At 42.1% G+C, this 20650-nt stretch overlaps 2 protein-coding genes across 3 annotated transcripts; one reads left to right on the top strand and one right to left on the bottom strand.

Annotated features, from left to right (window-relative positions):
* Positions 1–4536: 4536 nt before the first annotated feature.
* On the bottom strand, positions 4537–8306 carry acd (ACD shelterin complex subunit and telomerase recruitment factor). 2 transcript variants are annotated; one of them, XM_084555777.1, is made up of 2 exons: positions 8247–8306; positions 4537–6905 (listed from the first exon to the last, which is right to left on the bottom strand). In XM_084555777.1, exon 2 carries the CDS (start codon positions 6820–6822, stop codon positions 5272–5274), a length of 1551 nt encoding a protein of 516 aa, XP_084411903.1. In that variant the 5' UTR covers positions 6823–6905; positions 8247–8306; the 3' UTR covers positions 4537–5271. The 2 variants fall into 2 exon arrangements, with proteins under 2 accessions (XP_084411903.1, XP_084411902.1); XM_084555776.1 differs by lacking the exon at positions 8247–8306 and adding an exon at positions 7108–7259.
* On the top strand, positions 7284–20387 carry gan (gigaxonin). Its single transcript, XM_084555775.1, has 13 exons — positions 7284–7788; positions 8321–8545; positions 8684–8798; positions 9482–9832; positions 10001–10069; positions 10784–10935; positions 11089–11210; positions 11288–11400; positions 12808–12957; positions 13164–13300; positions 14864–14998; positions 15521–15630; positions 15732–20387. Exons 2-13 carry the CDS (start codon positions 8361–8363, stop codon positions 15902–15904), a joined length of 1812 nt encoding a protein of 603 aa, XP_084411901.1. The 5' UTR covers positions 7284–7788; positions 8321–8360; the 3' UTR covers positions 15905–20387.
* The last annotated feature ends 263 nt before the right edge of the window (positions 20388–20650 follow it).

Raw genomic sequence — 20650 nt, 5'->3', positions numbered from 1 at the left:
GACGCCGGGGAAGCTGCGGTGCGTCCCGGGGAAAACTGAGCCTGCTCCCGGAGCTCCTCTCCTCCTCTGACTGACTCTGCAGCCTCATGAGGGCCCCAGAAAAAATGTTAATAATTGTTGTACGTTTGCTGTGTTATGTTGACTTTGCACTGGGAAATAAATTGTCCATCATAAACAGTCGGTGGTGTTCTCAGCCCACCCACATTAATTAAAATTTCATTGCGCTGAAACTCCCTCATGTTCCCCTCCTCTGCCCGACAACCAATGAGGTGCCGGGTTATTCCCTCATCTGTTTATAGAATTAGTCGCTTGATAAGTCTGCCCACCCAGGTCGAATCAAGCTGTGTTTATTTGGAAAAATTTCCGGGCACCCAATACATAAACGCACTGATGTGCTGTTTGAAATATCACGTCCACCCCTGACGCTCAGAGTTGCTCACACAGAGAGAACAAGCAAACATTGCCGAGTCCTTTCTGGGAGTTGCTGTGGGTTCACTCGAAGGAAAACAAAGAGTAGAGAAGGCAAAAGGACTTCGACAGTTTCTTTTACCTCGTGTCAGGTTCGCTTCCTGCCTCCCAGTCACCTCACAGGATACCAGAGGATGTTAATGATGGATGATGACCACAGTTATATTATATTCTCTACTATTACTAGCTACTACAGGCCCAATGCTCAGCAACCCAAATCAATTATTATTATTGTTGTTGTTGTTGTTGTTGTGATCCTCCTGTAGCTAATGTAATAAACGTCTGACCAGACACAATACTTCAACCATAAGTCAAAACTTTTCCATTTATTCTGTTTTGTTTTATATTAACTTTATTTCTTTATTATTATTATATTTTTATTGCTTCATCTGTTTTGATAAATCCTCTTATGACTGGTAAATAGAAAATCATAAAATAGTTTGCGTAAAGTAGCTAACACAGAGAAAAGGCTTAACTAGCTAAAATGATAAATATATCACAAAAATAAAGGACGAAATTAGCTTAGTAGCTAGCTTATGCAGAGCTAAAAGAATGGATACACGCTTGAAACAGCTAAGAGTAAAGGATTAAATGACTGGCTAAATATACAGTTGAAATAGTTATCTAATAGTAAGCTAAAGTCTAAATAGCTAGCTAGCTGATAGATACAGGTAAAATAAAATAAAATAAAAAAATATATATATAGTAAACCACAGCTGAACTAGCTAAATGTAACTGGTAGATGAGATAACTAGCCAAATATACAGTTGGAATAATTAGCTACCAGTAAGCTGCAGGTTTATTAGCAAGCTAGCTAATGGATAGAGATGAATTTAATGGATACACATTTGAAATGGCTAAGAGTAAATCACAGTTGAAATAGCTAAGTGTAAAAGATTAAGAGATGAAAGAACTTGCTAAATATACAGATGAAATAGTTAGTTAATAGTAAGCTAGAGTTTAAGTACCTAGCTAGCTAATTAATATAGCTTAAAATAATGGCTACGCATTTGAAATAGAGTAAACCATGGATGAAATAGCTAATAGCTAAATGTAAGAGATGACACAACTAGCTAAATATTGATGAAGTGCCTAGCTAAATATACGGTAAAATAACTAGCTAAATAGTTCATTAACTGTTTAGATAGATAGCTAGCTAATGGAAAGGCTACATCTAAAAGTAATCAAAAATAAAACTAATGGATTGATAATGAAGAGACAACTAGCTAAATATAGGCTACAATTGGAACAGTTGGTTAACAGTAAGCGGCAGAAATTAGCTAGCTAGCTAATGGATACCGCTAAAAGGAATGGATGCACATTTTAAATATTAGAGTAAAGCACAGTGAGTAAATCACAGTTGAATTAGCTAATAGCTAAATGTAAGAGGAAAAAAGTTAAATAAACAACTGAATGTAGGCTACAGGTGCTAACAGTAAGCGATAATGGATATGCATTTGAAATAGCGAAATGTAAAAGATTAAGAGATGAAACAACTAGCAAAATATACTGTTGTACCAGTTAGCTAACAGTAAGTTTAAATAGCTAGCTAGCTAATGGATACAGCTAAAAGTAATAAATAATGATTGAAGAGACAAATATAGGCTATAGTTGGAAGAGTTTTAAAGATAAAAAAGATGAACTGGCTAAAAGTAATAGATTTAACATTAAATATTGTAACAGCAGATGCTAAACTAGCTGAGTTGAGCTAGTTTAGATAAAATAATGCACGAAGGCTGATGCTAGCAGCCGTGTGAATTCAAACCTGACATATTAACCTCAGTGTGGTCTGCTAAATGGTCCAAAAATATAATAACGTCTTTTTAGATAGAATTCATTGTGAGTGGAGCTGACGACGACTTTTCTTAACTCTGTTTGAATCAAAATGAAACATGCTGTTTTATTTGTCCTTGGAGGAGCTGCATGCAGCCGCTCGGGACTGTATTGCCTTACAAGGACAACATGGACAGTGTATTATTTGTAGATGTGAGCATGATGCTTTATATTATGTATTTTCCTGTTTATAGGTCAGAGGAGGATTATAACAACTTTACAAGTGCGCACAGCTGGCTGCTGCTTACATTAGGGGTTCGGAGCTTTCAGTGGATAAACTCAGAAGTTGGTCTTTTCTCTGTTTCTCTGTCAGCAGACGGTGATTCATTAGCAAATTAAACATGCGAGTTCGGGACGTGTACAAGATCGGACATTTTCAAAGGAAAGTCTTTCCATCCGCGCAGCAGAAGAGAGGACACGTTTAGAAATCGATATCAGCGGCAGACAAATGAACCTGGGATGTTTTTAAGAGTCAACCTCTCCGTTACAGCTTCTAACATCCAGAGTTAATAAAATTAGAATTATGTCCAACATTAACTCTCCAAATTTCACGCTGCAGAAACATTTTATTAGATTATTAGACAGCTGCCCTCTGCACGGACTGACACAGGCACAAAATGGCGACTCTTTGTTGGTTTACTGGTCATTTCAGTCACTGTGTTCCTGTTTTCATTGTGGTCTTGCGTTCAATGTTTTGACTCTTGTGGTGGCTTTTGCTTCTCACACTTGTCATTTTGTGTCTTTTTGCATCTATTTATGTCCACTTTGTGTCTCGTCTTAGTAATTTACAAGTGAAATGATCCTTTTGTGTGTCTTTACAGTATTTTTTTTGTCAAACTGTCGTGGTTAAGCTTTTATTTAAGTCTATTTCAGGTCTCTTTTTAGTCAGTTAGTGTAGTTTGTTCTCTATTTCGTTGTTGTGGCTCTTGTTTTTTTGTTTTTTTTTTACCTCATTGTAATTTTTTGTTGGTTTGCATCTGTTTATGTCTATTATGTGTGTCTTCTTTTTAGTAATTTCTGCCTCTTCTTGGTCTCTCTGGATGTCTTTGTGTATTTTTCATTGTGTTTTTTTGACCCTGCGGTTGTTTTGCACCTCAGGATTGTCGTGCCTGCCACAGAAGTCATTTTGTGTCTCTTTCTGGTCTTTTCACATCTTTTTGCAGTCTTTGTGCTTGTCATCGTGGTCATTCTGAATGTCTTTAGGGTTGTTTTGTGGCTGGTGTCGGTGCTTTTGTGTATTTTGTAGCTGTCTGTAGCAGTTTGGCATCTATTCATGTTCGTTTTTTTTTATAGTCGGTTCACATCACGATGGATCTCATTTTCTATATTTAGTCGGTTTGGAGTCATTTTATGTATCTTCTTCTTCTTGTATGTTTTCATCACTTTCTTTTTGTCTCCTTGCAGCTCTTAATCGTGATTTTGAGTCTTTTTTTAGTCTTTTCAACCTTTCAGGAAATCTTAATAGACGTTTCCAACAGATTTTGGACCGGGACCCCTGACACTTGGGGCCTCTGGGCCTTTTCCCAAAACACAACATTTCCTACATTTGACAGTCTGCATGTAACAGACTAGTTTTCTTCTTAAATACTTCATTTGGGGGATGTTTCCCTTCTTCCCTTTTCTTTTAAGTTCAATAAAGTTTGCCCTAAAATTTTTACAAATCAAGAAAAACTGGTGCCGCACAAATAGAACTCAACAAATCTACACTACACCAATTTATGCTCGACTTAAAACAGAAAAAAAAATGAAGGACAGAAATGCCAATTATATCAGTTTTAATGATGACTCCGTTGAGGCATCCATGTTTCATTGGCTCTTAAACTCTGTTCTTTATATTCAGGTTTAAAGATGTTGTGCTTCAGTGACACCTGCTGGAGGAAAAACGAAAAATGCTTCCTTAAAAATCTGTCATTTATTAAATGTTCATATAAAGGTGGAAAATACGCCGTTAATCTTTAAACCTCAGATTATAATAGAAAAAATTATTAATTTACGGTCACATAAAAATTCTAGTTGTCATTTCCAGAACTATTTCTCCTTCTGAAATAAAAAGGTCATAAAGTAACACAAAATAATAGATGATTTAACGTTTTAGCACAAGTTAAAACTCTCTGCTGTGACCCAGAGAAGCCTGATGTGTGAAATAACAGTCAGCAGCTTTTAGGACTGATTAACATACAAAAAATAAATAAATAAATAAATAAAAACATGATTAGTATGTATCATTCATGGCAGTTTATTGACCATAAATGTATTTATTTTAGAACAAGAAAATACAGTTCATTATATTTGGAACATTTCAATCATTTAATTTGTATTTTTTCCCAAACGGGATCCTTTTTATGACCTTTATGTTTATTTTTAGAAGCAACCACTGTTTCTGTGGTTGTTGATAGTCATGATAGTCATTTAATTACCAAGAGAACCTCTGCAACATGAGGTTGAACAGAAACATCTAAAAACTCCACTAATATAGAATAAATTAATGTAGATTAGAATTGATCCAAGTAAATATTCCAACTGAACTATCAGTAAAAACATTAATGATATTTTGAATGTAACCGTTTCATCATTAGCAAAGATTTCACTGAAAAAACAACTAGAGAGTCTATGGAGGCGGCCATTTTGGAAACAGCTGCCAAAAGCTTGTGACTGCAGAGCCTGGATAAATCCACCAGGGGGCAGATGACCAGGATCAGATTAATGCTGATGATGTTCATGGAGCAGAGCACTCAGAAACTGTGTCATGTTTGTTTATTAACACTGAACAATATTAAATGATTCATATTAACTTTATTTTTAAATAATAACTTTCTGGACCTAAACAATCCAGAGCTGCAGAGTGTTTTTTAATTTCTGTACAGTTTGTTTCACTCTTCTGTTCCATGTGATAAAGAAAAACTTCATGTCTTTACATCGTTTTAAAAATTAGGGACCAGGTTTACAGTCTCTGAGTCGACCCGTGTCCAGTCAGACGTCGTCGGGGGGGTTCTCCGCCGGCTCTGGAGTGACCAGGTATTTGACGGCCCACCGCAGCAGCGACTCTGTGACTCTGAACCGACTGAAGTCCTCCAGGTTCCGTCCAGACGCTCGGTAGGTGTAAGAGAACGGGACGCCGTTGCCGTGAGCGCTCAGAGTCTGTCTCTGGACTGGAGGCTGATCGGGGCTGCTGCCCACATCAGACCCAGAGGTTCCTGAGTCCATGATCCACGACGGAGGGTTCCTGCTGATTTCCTCCTCCTCCTCATCACTTCTCTTCCTCTTTGTGTCTCTTTGTTCCTGGGGGAGGTTTTGTTGTGTCGTAGCGCTGCAGTGTTGGTCTGGAGGACTGGTGGCGGTCGACACGGAGCGGTCGAGGCTGCTCGGTGGCTTCTGGTACGGCGGGAGGAAGCTGGACTCCTTGGAGTCGTCGACAGGAAGCTGCGTGCTGGTGAAGAAGGAGGCCAGCGGTTCAGGTCTGGACTCGACGGGCGGTGGCGTCGTTTCTGGGGAAGCATATGAGGAGGAGGAGGAGGAGGAGGAGGAGGAGGAGGAGGAGGAGATGCACGGAGGAGTGAATATGTCCCAGGGGTTGGACAGAGGCCTCTCCATCAGATCTGCGAGGAGGTGATGGTGTAGCTCGCTGTCCTCCACGGGGAGAGGTGAGTTCTGACTTTCAGCACGGACGCTATCAGCAGCGATGGCGTCTTCTGCAGGAGAAGCTGTTTGCCTCTCAGCATCAGGAGGAGGAGGAGGAGGCCCAGTGGTCGCTGATATGCTTCCAGAATTTGCCTCCAGCTGCTGAGGATCCTCCTCTGGGATGAGGAGACACTTCACCGGGACACTGAAACATGTCTCTCCCTTGTATCTGACCCTGTCCACATCCCAGCTGGTCGCCGGTAGGGAGCTGTGAGCCGAGGTGGAGGGCTGTGGAGTCATCAGCCTTTCCCTGATGTCCTCCAGCACCTCCTGCAGACACTCATGGTGCCACTCCCCCAGCAGCTCAGACAGGTCCAGCCCCTCCTGGCTCTTCTGGGAGTCATCCAGAACCAGCAGGGCCCTCCACGTATCCATGATCTTGCCCCTGACCGAGGGCAGGGTCGTGCAGCAGTAGGTGCCTTCTTTAAGGAGACTGACCGAGATCGTGTCCAGCTGTCCGATCGACAAGAAGAACCTGGACTTGGTCATCTCGGGGGCCATGTGAAACTGCATCCGGTAGTCGCGGACGTACACGGTGGCGTGGACCAGGCTGGTGAAGGTCTCGCGGTCCTCCTGCTCCTGGAGATGCTCCCAAGCGGACGCCGTGAGGACGGCGGGGATCTGGAGCACCCCATCGGACAGGAAGAGCAGCCCCGTGGGGTCTCCGTCGGGGCCCTGGATCTGGGACGGAGTCAGCTGACCCACCCCGATGACATGAGCCTTCAGAGCGGCTCTGCTGCGGAGGCCGCCGGCCTCATCCCCGTCCCTCTGCCACCGGTGGTCGTAGCTCAGGATCAGTCTCTCTATCCACGGAGACAGTTTGCTCCGAGCGTTGCGGCGCATCTTTGTGTTTTCAAACAGTGCGTCTCTGTTTAGCTTCCGTCTGGGAAATAGTTCCGTTCAATGGTTCCGCTCTCCCAACATCGCTGCGTTAGATACAAACCCAAAACACGCCATCAGTTCATATTAATACGAACTAGTGGAATCTAATTAGACTAAATAAATTGCTTAGACTTGCTAGCTAGCTTAGCTTGTTAGCCGCTGTAAAGTTACCACCAAATAACCGCGTAAAATTTGATTCCTTCAAATTAATAGCGATTATGTTCGACTTTATACTTCTTTACATACCGTAATAATGTATTAACCATTTAACGCATGTCTTTAATGTAATTAATATGATTAAACGTATGCTAATCTTGGTAGTTGACACCGGAAACACTCCTCAACGGACAGAGTTCGAGTTCACGTCGGCTGCGTTCCATTTCGTTTTGATTCTCCGTTTTTACATTAACTAAGATATATAGATTTAGAAAACTTGAATCATTTTTACTTTTCTTGATTTTAAAAGAAAATAACATAAAACTTTTTACGATAAATTTAAGACACGTGTTACAAAAGTGATTTATTTACGATTCTTTTTGATGCATAGGGTGCAGAGATAAACTGTTGGGATGCTGTTCGGGCTAGGTAATGCTGCATTCGGTGTCTTAGTAAATTACTGTACAAATTGCACTGATTCATAATAACGTGTTATTAGCTGTTTAATACAACCAACGTGATGTGTTTCATGAGTGCTCAATAAAATTGTTTGAAGAAAATATGTTTTATTTTCAATTTTGTTATTGGTATTTCGCCATGTACGTATTTATTTAAACAAGAGTTCGGGATTTACGACATTTCCTTTGGCCGTGAATGCAATAGAGTACATACCTTGACGTCCACTTACAACATTCTCGCCCCGAGTCATTCGTGTTGTGTTAAGAGTAGTCAGGTACACCCTGTGCACTGAAAAGGGCGCATTTGTTTAAGGTAAGTCGCTTAAAAAAATACAAATTACTAAAAGGAAACAAACATCACACAACAGCTCTGACCTACTGTAAACAGGAACTGTTGTTTATCGACATTTAGGCTGCTGTGCTGCTTGCCTAGCTTCTCCTCACCAAACCCCATTTAGAAATCTGACAGTTTAAGAAGTTTTGACTCTGTGCAGTTTTACAAGCCAAATTCTTAAAATTAACAATTCCTCTTATAAAATGTAGTGTTTCCACACTATTCGGCAGTTTTGTTTTATTGTGTAAATACGTTTAAATGTTGTCAATACAGCCGGCTAATATTTGTTGTGCTATAATAGAGGACAAGCTAACAAGAGAAGCAGGCTGCGAACCTATTAAAGGTGTTTTTCTCCAAATAAGTGTTTTGTTTTGTCTTTTGTTAAATCCGAATTGAAGTGTGCCTTGTGTTTATTTGTTAAATGGCGTATTTTTTACCGTGTGATTAAAACTGAGCTGAGCGAAATGAATAAGGAGATATTTTCAAAGGGGTTCTGCTTGACGTCTGACAGGAGTGAGCAGCAGGTTTTCCGAGGTGTCCCAAGCCTCGACATGCCCGACCCTCCATGCACGGAGCCCGGTTCCAAGGTTTCAGACCCACAGCATTCCCAGAAACTCCTCCGGGTCCTCCGCACCTTCTGGCAGGAGCAGAGTTTCCACGATGCCCTGCTGGTGGTCGATGGAGAGGAGCTTCCTGTCCAGAAAAACATCCTGGCTGCTGCAAGCCCTTACATCAGGTCAGAGGCCGTGAGATTTGGGTGTAGTCAAACCGGCCCCGATATGATGAGCGTGCATTTCTTACTTCAACAAGGGCGTGTTCACTTTCACCATTTTTATTTTTTTTCCTTAAACCTCTGTCTCTCACTTCCTGTTAGGACCAAGCTGAACTACAACCCTCCCAAAGAAGATGGTTCCACCTACAGGATCGAGCTGCAGGGCGTCTCCATGGCAATCATGAAGCAGATCCTGGACTACATCTTCAGCGGTGAAGTGAGTTTGTTACTTATTTGAATATTTTAGTTAAATATTAGATATAGTCAAAATGTTACGCAACATTACCCACAATCCTCTCTGCTCCACTCTGCCATGCTGGATGTCATTAGAAATTAGAGAAGCTACTCTTTCCATTTACAGAAAGCAGTAACACGTAGCTGGAGCTAACCAGCTAGCTTCAGCTAACAGAGAAAACACGCATGCTCAGATTTTCACAGTCAGAGTGTATTTTGATTATCTTTTGAGGTAATTTTGAACCTGTCCACTCAATTCTCTATCAATTGTTCACCACACGGTGACTTTCCTGACAGAATCAGAGCCATGTGAATTATTTTGCATGTATTGCCTCCATGTAGTCTGCTAATGGTGGCAATACAAATGATAAAGTTAGCTCCATTTATGAAACTGAGGCACAGGGATCGGATTCTGTCAGGCAAGTCCCCATGTGGTGCATAGTTGATGGATAATCATGTGGATAGAGTCAACGAAAGGTAATTCAAACGATTTGATTGGATTTGATGAAATACAGAGATGACATGTTGACTGTGAATTTCAAAGTTCGGCTAAGGCTAGCTGATTAGCTCCATCTGTGTGTTGCTTTGTATCAATGGAAGGAGTAGCTTATCTAGTTTCAAATGACTCCGTGCATGGCTTATCTCATATTCATTGTCTGTTTCTAGATCAGTCTGAGTGAAGAGACCATCCAGGAAATGGTGCAGGCGTCGGACCTCCTCCTCATGACCGACCTCAAGTCCCTGTGCTGCCAGTTCCTCGAGAGCTGCATCACGGCGGAGAACTGCATCGGCATCCGGCTCTTCTCCCTGCACTACTGCCTCTACCACGTCCACTACGCCGCCACCGAGTTCTTGCAGACGCACTTCCGCGACGTGGCGCTCACCGAGGAGTTCAGGGAGCTGCCGCCGTCCCGGCTCTGCGAGGTCCTGGCCATGGAGAAGCTGAATGTGGGCAACGAGAAGCATGTGCTGGAGGCCGTGGTCCGATGGTTTGCACACGACCCGGACGAACGCCGGGTGGGTAACGCTTCCTAGTCTCCCAGCTAATAGTTGCTCCTCCTAGCTTCCTACCCCCCAAACTAATACTAGCTCTTCATAGCTCAAGAGGTTGAGGTGGATGAAACGACAAACACCAGATTTGTCCCGAGGAGACTGGAATTTTCATTTCATTATTCTGTTTTACAGGTACACATGAAGGAAGTGATGTCTGCGGTGTGGCTGCAGGGCTTGGACCTGAGTTACCTGAGAGAGCAGGTAGTCGGAGCTGCAACTCATTTTGTTATGTACTGTTAAATATATAACAAATAGTAGCTCTGAATTAGTTTGATATTAAATGACAGGTTGTAGTTCTTCCTATCATCCTAACCAGCCAATACTAGCTCTCCCTAGCTTCCTAGCCTCCCAGCTAATAGTAACTCTTCCTAGCCTCACAGCTAACAGTAGCTCTCCCTAGCCTCCCAGCTGATAGTAGCTCTTCCTAGCTTGCTAGCCTCACAGCTAACAATAGCTCTTCCTAGCCTCCCAGCTAATAGTAACTCTTCCTAGCTTGCTAGCCTCACAGCTAACAGTAGCTCTTCCTAGCCTCACAGCTAACAGTAGCTCTTCCTAGCTTGCTAGCCTCACAGCTAACAGTAGCTCTTCCTAGCCTCACAGCTAACAGTAGCTCTTCCTAGCCTCCCAGCTGATAGCAGCTCTTCCTAGCTTCCTAGCCTCCTAGCTAACAGTAGCTCTTCCTAGCCTCCCAGCTAACAGTAGCTCTTCCTAGCCTCCCAGCTAATAGTAACTCTTCCTAGCTTCCTAGCCTCACAGCTAACAGTAGCTCTTCCTAGCCTCACAGCTAACAGTAGCTCTTCCTAGCTTCCTAGCCACCCATCTGATGGTACAAAGTGTTGAACTAATGATAACAACCTTCCCAAATAAAATTTGCCGACCAGTTAACAGCCGTGTGTTCCTGTGGTATCCCATCAGGCCTTGGGGGAGCCGCTGATGAGGGAGGTGATCAGAGAGTACTGTCAGACGGTGCTGGCGGCAGGTCAGCTGCAGGGGGAGGCCATGCTCGCCGCCTTCAAACCCCGAGGCTACTCTGAGTGTATCGTCATCGCCGGTGGAGAGGATCGCAAGTAAGTCACCGTCCAACATCTTTATTTTTACTATTTCTTGTCTCTTTGGAGTTCACGACGTACAAACATTCCCACTTTCTCCACACACATTTTTTGGGGGGCTTTTAAAATATCTTCCATGCTCCTTCCTCTCATTTCTTCTTCCTGTAACAGAAGCAGGAAGCCGACGGCGGTGACGCGCTGCATGTGTCCTCTGTACGACACCAACCGTCAGTCCTGGATCGAGCTGCAGCCAATGAGCGTCGCCCGGGTCGGTCACGGCGTGGTCGCCGCCGGTCAGTACCGAAACATTCATTCAGTGGCTGGAGCAGAGCAGCAGGGAGGTCATTAACACGACTGTGTCTGTGTCCAGAGGGTTTCCTGTTCGTCATGGGGGGAACAGATGAACTCAACACGGTGCTGGACGCTGGAGAGAAATACGACCCCGACTCCAACAGCTGGAGCCCCATCACCCCGATGCTGCAGGTACGAAGCAGCAGTTACCCTTACATCATCATCATTATTCTGTTTTATTTGATATCTTTTCTTCTTGTTTTTCTCTTCTGGTATTTTAGTATATGGAAATGATTTTAGTCTTGTTATTGAACCCGTCCGTGTGCTCTAACGTTTGACCACTAGGTGTCAGCAGTGCTGCAATAAAACCGTCAGATAAAAGTCACTGCTTGTTTTTCACGTTATATGTTGAATAATATTTATTAATATTATCAGACTCACAACTATATCAGATTAAATGTACAGAATGTAAACTCTACATGAAACACTTCAAAAAGAAAGAAAGTGATTAATAGCCATAAATGCATAAATAAATACAGAATATTAAGTATAAAGTATAAAGTGGACACAGCGTGGCATTAAGAAATATAATGTACATATTTGTTTGAATATTAACATAAGTGTAATAATTTATCAGTAAAAAATAATTGCTGAGCTGCCACTGTCCCCTTTAAATGACTAAATACGAAACGTGAAAGAAAAGAAAATACATGAATAACTAAATCCACAGCAGGCCTCTGCAGAATCATAAGATCATAAGAAAAAAATGCCATTAAAATGTGAATAGATAAATAAATATAGTTAAAAAACAATCATAACACACTTTATATTTATTTATTTAAAATTAGTATATCTTCTGCTCTTTCCTCACATCAACTGCTTGCTTCAGGTCCTTCCACAACATTTCTATTGGATTAAGGTCAGGACTTTGACTTGGCCGTTCCTAAACATTCATCTTGTTCTTCTTTAACCGTTCTCTTGTAGAACCACTTGTGTTCTTGGTTCTCGTTGTCTTGCTGCATGACCCAGTTTCTCTTCACATTCAGCTCATGGACAGATGTCCTGACATTTTCTTTTAGAGTTCACTGGTAGAATTCAGAATTCATTGGTCCATCAATGATGACAAGCCGTCCTGGTCCAGATGCAGCAGAACAGGCCCAAACCAGGACATTAGCACCCCCATGTTTGATGGAGGGATGAGGTTCTGATGCTGGAATGATGCAGTGTTGTTTCATCTCATTTAAACCAAACTATTCTACTTTGGTCTCATCTGTTACACATTATTTTTGGACTATATTATGATTGTCATGTAGACAATCATTTGGAAATTAGTTTTTCTTTGAGAATTAATTTCAGTCATCTGCGGTAGGTAGAGATCCATTAGAGACAGCAGCTGGTACAATATTCTACTGACCACATGATGATGCTGCTTATTTACAGACACACAAATTGAGATCAGATTGCACAAAACAACCTGTCCTCTTATGATCTGACGGGTTATTAAATGTTACTAGACGCAGCAAATGTCCAATAAACAAAACGTCTTAGTTTTGGTAATATTTTGGGAAGGCGTGACGTTGTGGTGGTCGCTGTTTTCAGGCTCGTCAGAACTTCGGTGTGGTGGAGCTGGACGGTCTGATCTACGTCCTTGGAGGAGAGAACGAGGAGACGGAGCTGATCACTGTGGAAGTTTTTGACCCGCACTTCAATACCTGGAAAATGCAGACCAGCATGACCATGATCCGCAAAGTAACAACACACACAGGCACACAAACTCACATTTGTTATTTCTGTATTTGAAAGGAAACTTCCATTCATGTAATGAGGTCCTTAGGCTCTAACCATGACCTAATCTAAACCCTGAAACCAAGCATGAACAGGCTTTAACCTTCAAACAGTTATTGGGCAAAAAAATGGCGCTGAATCACAGCCATGTCCGTCTTTTTCTTCTTCAGGTCGGCTGCTACGCCTCCATGAATAAAAAGATCTATGCCATCGGAGGGGGATCCTATGGGAAGCTGTTTGACTCCGTTGAATGCTTTGACACTAAAACCCAGCAGTGGACAGGACTCTGTCCTCTGAAAGAAAGAAGGTAACCACAAACTCTGACCAAATAAAAGAGGATCTAAGGACTGATCTGATGACGTACATGTGACATTTGTCGCACTTTCTGTACGTTTGACTTTGTCCTCTAACACTTGTGCAATGGAAACATATCTAAGATCTGTCAGTTTTACTTTCAGTTTGACTTCCTTCACACCACACCACACCGCGGTCGCGTCTCAAAACTCTGCTCAGGAAGTGTTGTTGAGTCAGAGCACAAGAACTACTGAGCGTTTCGGTTTGTCCCTTCATCTGTGGTTAGCACCTTTCTCGGCATTTCTGAAAATGTGAAACAATTCACACCAAATGTGCTGTCCTCGTCGGTTCTCTTTCGTTTGTGGGTTGGTTTTTAATGTGAGGTCCAGTGCTGCAATACTTCAAACATTTAACTTTAAGGGTTATTTTTTTTAATTGTCGTATCAACATGGGAGTGAATAGATACGCTTTCTTTATGCAAATGTGTGGTTTTTATTATATAAGTGCATCTTTACAAAGAAAAAAACATTAACTGTTCGTCTTTTAAAGTTATTTCCGGTCAGTATATTTTACAACAGATTTGACTGCAGAATTCTCCAGTGGCAGCCATTTTGTTGTAAACTCTTTCATATATTTATGTCCATCACCACACAAAGCCCAGATGATTTTTTTTTTTCCTGCAGCAGAATCTGTTCCCAACGGAGAGACTCCAGACCAACGTTCCTCCACAAAACAGTTTGTAGCTGGAGAAGTTCAGGCTGGCTTCCAGACTAGATAATTTATTTATAGTTATAACATATATCAACCATTAACAATAAACCAAACAATACAACCACAAAAAAAAAACAATTGTAATCACTTCTGTTTTGCATTTATTTAGTGGTATGGGATACATGTAAGTCATGAACAGGAGGGGAGCCAAAATTGAGCCCTGGGGTACTCCACAAAAAGGTTGAGCCATAGACTGTAGAAAAATGGATGACGCGTTTCCACTTCCTCCCGCTGGTCAAACTCACGCTAGAACTCTAGACTCACTGGTGATTGGTTAATACTCCGCTCTGCTCTACCTCAACCTGTTACAAAGAAATGTTGGATTATACGCTATACTTTTTTTGTTTGTTTTTTCTGAACCCATCTTTGGACTGCAGCCAGTCACCAGGGGGAGCTGTCGTGGCGTCCACTTTTTTTTACTGTCTGTGGTTTGAGCACAAGATGAAATCACCAAGCAGCCAAGCAAATATTAGCTACTTATGCTCTCTTATCTTGCTAGCTACATGATATATTAGCATTGACTTTACGTTACGTTACGTTAGCCTTCAAAACTCATCATTAAAAAACTGCAACGGTCCCTCATCTCTTTGAACCAGTTAATAACCGTTTATGATGTCACCAGAAACAAGATGGCGGCGTCCATTTTTGAAATACTTTTGGCTTCAGTGGTGACAGTGTTCTTCTACCTTTACAAAAAGAAATATCTATATGTCTATTCCTGTTATTCATTGATATGGAAATGTAAAATCAACCAATCAAGACAGAGGATTTTATCCATGTTGTTCACTCGTGTCTGTCTCCATAGGTTCGGTTCGGTGGCGTGCGGCGTCGGCCAGGAGCTCTACGTCTTCGGTGGAGTCAGAAGCCAAGAGAACGACAACCCTGAACAAAGAACCATGATGACCTGCAAGTCAGAGTTCTACCACGACGAGATGAGGAGGTCAGTGACCAGATTCTTCAGGAGTCTTTTCCTGTTTGGACGGGCCTTAATTAGACCATTAGTCATGGATGTCCCAATCGGTTCTGCCATGAACCAAAACCACGTCATCAAAACTTCCTCTTCTGTTTTGATGGCGATTGTCTATCTCCAAAGCTACCAAAAATGCCGAAAAAGAAGTAGAAGAAGAAGAGGAACCAGAATCATGTGAATAAACATTTCTGCTGCTTAGTCCAGCAGAAATGTTGTGCACCCAAACAACAACAACAACAAACACTGAACGTTTAAAAGAAGAGAAAAGTTTCCTGGAGACAGCGTCAAGGAGAAACATCTTCCAGAGAGGGTTAGGGAGTTTATGGCAGCGTTGGATGACCAGAACATTTCTGGAGTGGAGATCAGGACTAAGTGTTAAATGACTGGGATCTGACTGGGCCAAAAATAATTAGTTTGGGACATCTCTGACATAAGTAGTGTTGTGTTGAGGTAGTGTTGTTGATGGCAAAGATTCCTTGTTTCCTGTTTCAGGTGGATGCTCCTTGATGACCAGAACTTGTGTATCCAGACCAGCTCGTCCTTCGTCTACGGCGCCGTGCCCATTGGGGCCAGCATCTACATCGTGGGGGACCTGGACACGGGTCAGTCTAAGGAAAACCAAGCTTAATAATAAAAACGAACCCCCGATGTGGGCGTTACATAATGTAACGTGTTCTAAGGTTGGCGTTTCTTTTTTCTGCAGGTACGAGCTTCGACTACATCAGGGAGTTCCGCCGCAGCACTGGGACCTGGCATCGCACCAAGCCCATGTTACCCAGCGACCTCTCCAAAACGAGCTGCGCCTCACTTCGCATAGCCAACTGCCGACTGTTCCGCCTTCAGCTGAGCCAAGGCATGTTCCGAATCAGAGTCTGAGTCCGGGACATCGGTCGGCTTCATACTCCAACTTTTGCACACTGGTAATCTCTACATGCTGGGGCCTGGGGTTTTTTGGGAATAGACAATAAGTGTTGTAGTTGCTTGATGTTGAGGACAGGGCTCTCTGTTCAGGGGTTAGTACTCGAGGCCCTTACTTTTTAAAATAATAGGGTGGTAGAATTTCTTTTCAAAGTGCAGTTTATTCAGCTCTACTTTTAGTTTTATCAGACATTCCTCATTTGTGATGTTTACTGGTTCCCTGTTGCTTGGCGAGGGATTCAACACTTTGATTGCCACATTATCACAGGAGGAAGTCTGACTGCAACGGTGCAGTTTGGGTTTTAGGATGTGTTACAGAACATTTATTTCCCTGTTCTGTCTCTGTTGCTCAATGCTAACTTTGAACTCTGCACATCCGTTGTAGGAATTCCAGGAAATTAGGATTCCGCTAAAGAAAATTCAGTTTGTTTTCTGAAAAGCTGAAAGTGGCCGTCGAGAGCGGACATGTCGCTAACTGTTCTAGGGATCTCCATGGAGGACCTGATCTGTGTTCATTCAGCGGGTGATGCTAGCTTGAAGATAAGATAATTTAACCCTTAATTGCCCCGCAGTGGGGAAATTGTAGTTCCTGCTGTTTGACCCGTCTATTTGTTCACACAGTAGTGTGTACAGTTGGAGCAGTGGGCTGCAGCCTCTAACCACTACTCCACAGCTCCCCCTTTAGCATGTGTCGGTCCTGCAGAGATCCTAGCAAAATCTTTTTGTTCTTCCAAATCATTTTCTCCTTCTGGACAACGATATTTATCAAAGCTGCAGATTCATTAGCTGTACTTCCAGTTCATCCATCATCAAGACAAATGTTCAGACATACGCCGTCTTTCCTTATGTCCTCAGAGTTTTGCCTTCCAGTCGACTTAGCTGCTCGTCTGTGGACTTTGGTTCCAATGAATACGATTCCATTTAAATGACTTGCAAGTGTCCCCATGATGGTTTAAGGGGTAATCCCCCATTACTCTTAACTGCTGAGTTTCTGGAAAGTCAGCCGCACACATGTAAACATGTCTGGTGATCAGATCAGCAGGCATCCCTAGTGCAGTTAGAAAAATGGCCGCTCCTGACAGCTAATTCCTTTGTTTAGAGGAGGTCAACAAAGTATTACTGGAGGAGAGATTGTTTCCCCCCAACATTAACCAAGTACTGTTTTAATCGTGATGTTGAAGAAGTATTTTTAACCTTAGCTTTTCCTAACACTTTTTTGTGCCTAAATCAAACCTTAACCATTAGACTCGACAGTTCGGACGAAGCAGACCTGTCACTGGACGACGTAGGAGCAGGTTTAGATTCACAGCCAAAGATTTCACTGAATGTCTTTCACATTTTACTCAAATCACACACAGATCTTCAGTGTCATGATAGTCCAGCAGCAGGAAAACGCTGCTGAGCCACAAATGAATCATGGACAGTGTAGAAAATCTGATGCAGCAGATGAGGAGAGTAGTGGACCTCGAGATTATAGGGATGTCCTGATCGGTATCTGGGCCGATCCAGATCTTCAGCCAAGCCTCATCTTTTAGGTGTCCCATAAACCAAAACCATGTCCCTGTAGTGTCTTCCAAAAATCCAATGTAGAAGAAGAAGAAGAAGAACCAGGAGAAAAAGAAAAGGAAGAACTAGAAGAACCAGAAGACAGAGAAACAGAGGAGGAAGAAGAACCACATTAAGAAGAACCAGAAAAAGAAGAAGAACCCAAATAAAGTGAGTCAGCTGTTAGTCAGTAACTAGTGTAATGTGGATGTGTGGTGAGGTGGTAGTAGTCGATCATCTAAACAGAATCCATGGAGTCCACTCAGTCAAAGGCTGCACCCAAACAACAACAACAAACACTGAACGTTTAAAAGAAGAGAAAAGTTTCCTGGAGACAGCGTCAAGGAGAAACATCTTCCAGAGAGGGTTAGGGAGTTTATGGCAGCGTTGGATGACCAGAACATTTCTGGAGTAGAGAACACAAGGTACCAGCTACCCTCTCCACACTACATTAACTTTGACTGAAAGATTTATTGGACTGAATCCAGCTGCAGAAGAAATCGTCCGTTACTGAATATTAAAAGATCGGATCGGGGGCAAGATAACGTGATCAGGACATCCCTAAAACACTAAATCACCAAGTAATCCCATCTATGCATAAGATGTCGTCACTGAGTGAAACACATTTTTATCTCACACACTACACTCCACGTTTGCACTTTGGAGCACAAGCGCTTTAACAGCCTGCCTGGGGCTTTATCTCAGCAGTCTGGGCCCGGCCTGTTCGGGAATAGGAGTTAGAAACAAGGCGGAGCCACTTGGACGCGTCGCTGCCTCCGTGACCTCTGACCCGGCTTTACAGTCGGTACAGTTTTGGCATCCGTTGACCCCCGTTTGTTCTGTTGTGAGTTCCAGCTGCTGCTGTCTGTCCTCGGCTCAGCGGACACACAAGTGGAGCTAATGCAGTGTTGACATAGACTCCCCTCTCATCCTGTCAGCCAGGGCAGCGTGGGAGGTCTGACCACGGCCAAGGCCAATACAGAGAAGTCTTTAAAGTCTTACGGTTGTTTGCTCGACAGAAGAATGTCAGATGATCAAACACGTTTTAAACAGGTACTGATAAAAAAAAAAACTAAAAAAAAAAACGTTCCGTAGGATTGTGTTTGTAGAAACCAAATAAACCTGGTTTTAAATAGTAGCATGGAACTTCCTCCACCTGCAAACTTATTGTGGAGTAAAGTTTATCTGGAGTCTCTCTGTTGGAAACTGATTCTGCTCCAGCAAAGATCTGACGGGCCAATCAGATGATGGGGGCGGGGCTTAAAGTGGTGATGGATGGAAGAGTAGCAGAGTTGAATTAGTTTACAACTTAATGTCTTATTTTTTTTTCTCTGTATCATTCGAATCACTCCTCATAATTAAATCCAGATGTTACCAGACTCAGATAATGATTCTGATAAGAATTAAGTTTGGTTACGATGCTAAAAAGACGTAGCATTCAAATGAACCAACAAAACCTAAGTTGGAATTTGAAGTCGGTTTTATTTTAACTGATGTGTTGTAACTCATCACTTTGTTCAACTGTGGCGCGTCTACATGTGGTTCATCAAACAAGAATATACGCTTAAAGATAATTGTCGTATTTACAGTTTTTACGAAGTGCTGCATTACGGGTTGTTTTGCTGCTAGGATAGCAATTAAAGTTCCTAAGATATAAAATGCTGCTTGTGTCATCAAAATATTTTAGTTCCTCCCCGGTTATCACGCTGCTGACGACAGGACTGTACGCAAAATAAGCCCACTCCAGAGCAGATGCTAATGGCGATGCTAATGGGGATGCTAATGACTAACATGTTGGCATTGCTCTCCATCAGTTTGTTTCTGCTCATATAGATCTGTGAAACTAAACCAGGTGGATTTCCATGAACGTTCCGCTCTAAGTGGGTGTTAGAAACCGCTAGCAGACCAATAATAGCATTACAGTTAAATCAAATCTATGTATGCTAATTAATGACTACAGGAGATATTCCTAATTACACTGTAAAAACTTAAATAGTATCATTAGCTATCTTTATGTTGGAAGTTGTGGTTTTTATTTAGTGATAAATTAACCAAAGAATTAATTGACTAATCATTTATTGACCGTCTCTGGTTCTATTAGATGTTTGGTTCCTTTTCTTTTTCATCCATCGTGGCTCAAGTAATCTGAACTCAAATTCTTTAGCAATGTGAAAGTGAAAGCAGCGGAAACGTCATGTGTTCATAGCTCAACAGTGGCTAATTGTAAATGGTTTGTTGACGTCAGTAAAGTTTAAGGAGGATTTTAGTTGATTTCAGTCTGATGCATTTCACCATTATACTGCGTCTTTATGGCTCACTCTAATGTGAGAGTTAGTCAAGACAAGGAAAGACTTAAAGCTCCATTTGTATGCAGCTTATTATTATTATTTTTTACATGAATCATTTTAAAAACTGACTGAAATGAAACACAGACATTTTGCTAAATGCATTCAGACCAAGTGACCCCGATGTAGAAATGATGAGAGAGTACGTCCACATGATGACACACCAGCTGATTATTAAAGGACTTCCTGCCGTCTGTGAATATTGTTCTTCCTTCTTTCTTTTGACACGGTCCACAGTGTCTTGTCATTTATAGTAAATACTCCGGTAGCTTTCCAGTCTGCTCTGTGTACTAAACAGCACTTGATCTCACATGTTAGCCCCTCATGACACGTCTGTGTTGTTATACACTGGAACTCACCGCAAGGGGAAATAACAGCCGGCGAACCCGGACACGTTCTCAAGACTCGACCTGGAGTCATGTTGTGAAAGACGGGGAGTGGAGCTGTTGTTTCAGTTTGTACTTTTGTAGCTGATGCATGAGGAAGTTTTGTAAGATGTCATCTATGAGTGTCGTTTCATTTACGTAAAAGGGAATAAATCATCAAATGTCTTGTTTTTGTTTTGTCTTCTGTTCGAACCCCAGAGACTTCTTCTCCTTCTACTAAGACAAACTGAAAGCTCCATTTTAATCATGAAAAGACCAACAGTTATGGTTTGAATTAGTAGCATTGCTCAACAGTACAGCCAATGAATGAACTAGTAGAAGATGTCATCATTTCACTTGAAGGAGGGACCATATGATTTATTTTGTTTTTAAATGATTTGACTTTTATATGTGAGCTTTTAAATATTCATGACATATGCACCGTATAT

The sequence above is a fragment of the Chelon labrosus genome (genome assembly GCF_963514085.1).
Source record: "Chelon labrosus genome assembly, chromosome: 11".
Lineage (NCBI taxonomy): Eukaryota > Metazoa > Chordata > Actinopteri > Mugiliformes > Mugilidae > Chelon > Chelon labrosus.
This window is presented reverse-complemented; position numbering and strand designations above follow the sequence as displayed.